At 40.2% G+C, this 3,361-nt stretch overlaps 1 protein-coding gene across 1 annotated transcript; it reads left to right on the top strand.

Annotated features, from left to right (window-relative positions):
- LOC310934533 (uncharacterized protein) lies at window positions 1-3,361 on the top strand. Its single transcript, XM_083898277.1, has 2 exons — window positions 1-148; window positions 2,089-3,361. The coding sequence occupies exon 2, from the start codon at window positions 2,316-2,318 to the stop codon at window positions 2,826-2,828; it is 513 nt and encodes a 170-aa protein (XP_083754403.1). The 5' UTR covers window positions 1-148; window positions 2,089-2,315; the 3' UTR covers window positions 2,829-3,361.

The following is a 3,361-nucleotide window of genomic DNA, read 5'->3' on the forward strand; positions in this document are numbered from 1 at the left end:
GATTTAATCAGCGGTCGACTAACTGCTGCTGCGGAAGAAATCTTCACACACGTAGAAAGAATCGTCGTCGAGTACGAGGAGGAGGTGAATCGTCAGCGGAAACTGTTGGAGATCGTGTGTAAACCTCGGCTACAGTTACAGCGGATAGGTTTGTACAAGCACACTGATCTTTAGAAACACGTTATCGTGCTAAAGTTCACTCTTTTTCACAAGAGTCGTGTTTCGTTCCGCAGACATGTTCGACTTATTTGAGTGCACTCGGGAAAAGAAACATCCATGTATCCCAGAATGCATTTCACCGGAACACATCGGCAGAGGAAAACACACGGAAAAAACTCAAATAAAAACAATCTGGTGTCGTGGAAGACAGTTTAGAGATGATTTTAGCCGAGAAATTAATCATTTAGTATTCAAAAATGTGGTTTGTGTGTTAAAGACATGACGTATTTACAGTAGGGCTCGGGCACCGCGTTGCATTCTGGGACTCCGCGAATGTAAACAAACAGCAAGTGAACGAGGAGAAGAAGCAGAGTCGGGAGAAAAAAAACTAAGAAAAAAGATGTTGAATTTACCGGGATATGTTAAATAGGGAAGCCAGCGACCAGTATGTGGACAAAATAGGAATCCCTGAGGTTATATTTGCTGAAACAAGACGCCTCCACTTCAGTTTGGCTTTTATTGTCGTAACCGAGAGCCACTGACGACAGCTTTTTACCACTTTGGCTTAAACCTTTTGCCAGAACACATAAAAGAGCACAAATGTGTTGTGTTCAGGTTCATAAATTAATAATATTGGTACATGTAGATACCTTAGTTTTGATATCGGTGTTGGAAAACAAAAAAGTGGTATCGTCCAATCCCTGATGTACATATATTTTATATGTTTAGAGTCATTTATTTACATTTATGTCTCCGTCCGTGATGTCTGGTTTCCCCATGTGCAGGTCCACATACAACACAGTGAGACTGTGACTTATTGATTACTGATTAGTTTGGTATTGATTTGAAAACAAGCAAATGTTGAATCTACTGTGGAAGAATTGTGTCTTATTCCTGCGAGAATCTCCCTACGTTCAGACGACCAAACCTCTTATTTGTAGCAGCAAGAATTGTAGTAATTTGGATCCTAACAAATACTCTTTTTCTGAACAAAAATCCCTTCATCGTGACACAATTTCTTAGATAGTTTTGGCTCTTATTAAAATGTGTTTGAAATACTTTTTCTAATCTTAATATTGCTGAATTAGTAAAATAGCTCGTACGTCATGTCTTTAACACACAAACCACATTTTTGAATTCTAAATGATTCATTTCTCGCCTCAAATGATCTCTAAAATGTCTTCCACGACACCAGATTGTTTTCATTTGAGTTTTTTTTCATGTGTTTCCCTCTGCCGATGTGTTCCGGTGAAATGCATTCTGGGATACATGGATGTTTCTTTTCCGAGTGCAGTATTGAAAGAATTCATAAGATTGTGGATATGATGTGTGTAGAAAGAGAGAGAAGCGGAGCGCAGACAGCGGCAGAAACAGCTGTTCGTTTGTTTTCGTTATTGCCGACAATAAACAGACTATTTACGCAAACAACACCGTATCTCTGTCCTTCCAGAAGAAGACACGCGACTGAGAAGAGTACGTCTACAGTGCGCAGTGTTCCAAGTAGTAGTAGTGAAGTAAAGGAGGCCTCCAACATGGCGGCAACGTGGCGGCAACGCCAAGTAATGACGTCACATGCCCGAGCCTTGTTGGTCAGTGTCCGGCACAGAGCAGCGTTACCTCGGCCTGTCCTGATGAAATGATCCGCTGGCTCAGACGTCTCCGTCATGAGATACTTGGTGGGATCCATAGATTTGCTGTTGAAGCATTATTTTTGTTTCTAATGTAAAGTCAAAGTTAGTACATTATTAATATTGTATCTATTTGAACTTGGAGTTTTAGATTGATATTAAAGTTGCACTGGTGCACTGTATACTGTATATTTATATTTACATAAACGCATTAAGATAAACATTACAAATATTAATATGGATTTTTAAGTGTTAACTTATCAGCACTCTGACAGTTGTAATATATTCCTTGTGTCTGCAGAGCTTCCACAGCAGCACGTCTATAATGAGGAGGAGGAGGAGGTTCTCACTGAGCAGCAGCTCTGGAACCAGGAGAGGAACTCCAGTCTGGACCAAGAGGAACCAGAGTCTGTACAGATTAAAGAGGAAGAGGAGGAAATCTGCACCAGTCAGGAGCAGGAGCAGCTTGATCTGAAGCAGGAGATTGACACTTTCATTGTGAGTTTTGATAATGAAGAAAGTGATCACATGGAACCAGAACCAGACACTGACCACCAGCTCCTCTCTGCTGTAGCTGAGAGTCAAGATCAGACGGGAAACTTGTGCAACGCCGCTTGTGAAAAGACCCACGTGTGCGACATTTGTAAGAAACGCTTTGCATGGAAACAAGGCTTGAAGTACCACATGAGAACTCACACAGGTGAGAGGCCATATTCGTGTGAGACGTGTGGAAAGTGTTTTCAAAGAAATTCGCATTTGATGGCTCACAAAAGAATTCACACAGGTGAAAAGCCATACTCTTGTGACACATGTGGACAGTGTTTTTCAGAGCACTCGACATTATCCAAACACAAAAGCATTCACACGGGTGAGAAGCCCTATGTGTGCAACATTTGCAAGCAATGCTTCAGGCTCAAAAGCCACTTGGTTCAACACATGAGAATTCACACGGGTAAGAAGCCGTATTCTTGTGAAACGTGTGGACAGCTTTTTCGTCATAGTGAAAATTTGTTAATCCACAAATCCAAATCCCACAGCTGAAAAAGTCTTTTATGTGCAGCATTTGTAAGATACTCGACAGTGATAAAACCCACAAAAACTCGCACACACACACACGAGGAATAATTTCAAACTTAATGAAAAGATTAAGTCATGTGACGCCTCATGTAAACACAGTCCAGTGTTTATCAGTTAGGAACACAGTGTTTTGTGTTTCCGTTATATGAGGCAGAGCGTTTATTTGCAGAGTTTCATCAACAAAACCACACAGAAACTGCTGAGTGAAAGGTTAGATCTCATGATTCTTATTTTGTCAAATTAAGACTGAATTTGTGTATGTTTTATGTGCATTTCCCCGCAATATAATATGATATGGAAGCATCATAGAATGCATTGTATAAAGTCTATAATGTTTTGTCATCAAATATTTCTTTTACTTTCATAAAGTCGAGCTATCTATTTGGACATTTACATTTTTGTGCTGTTTATCTGTGACTTCCAGTTGAAGTTTTCGTCTATTATGACGCCCAAACAACTTGGTCTCCTTTGGTCATCGACTTGAATAGTAGACAACT

This window comes from Microchirus variegatus (assembly GCF_963457635.1).
Source record: "Microchirus variegatus genome assembly, chromosome: 12".
Classification (NCBI taxonomy): domain Eukaryota; kingdom Metazoa; phylum Chordata; class Actinopteri; order Pleuronectiformes; family Soleidae; genus Microchirus; species Microchirus variegatus.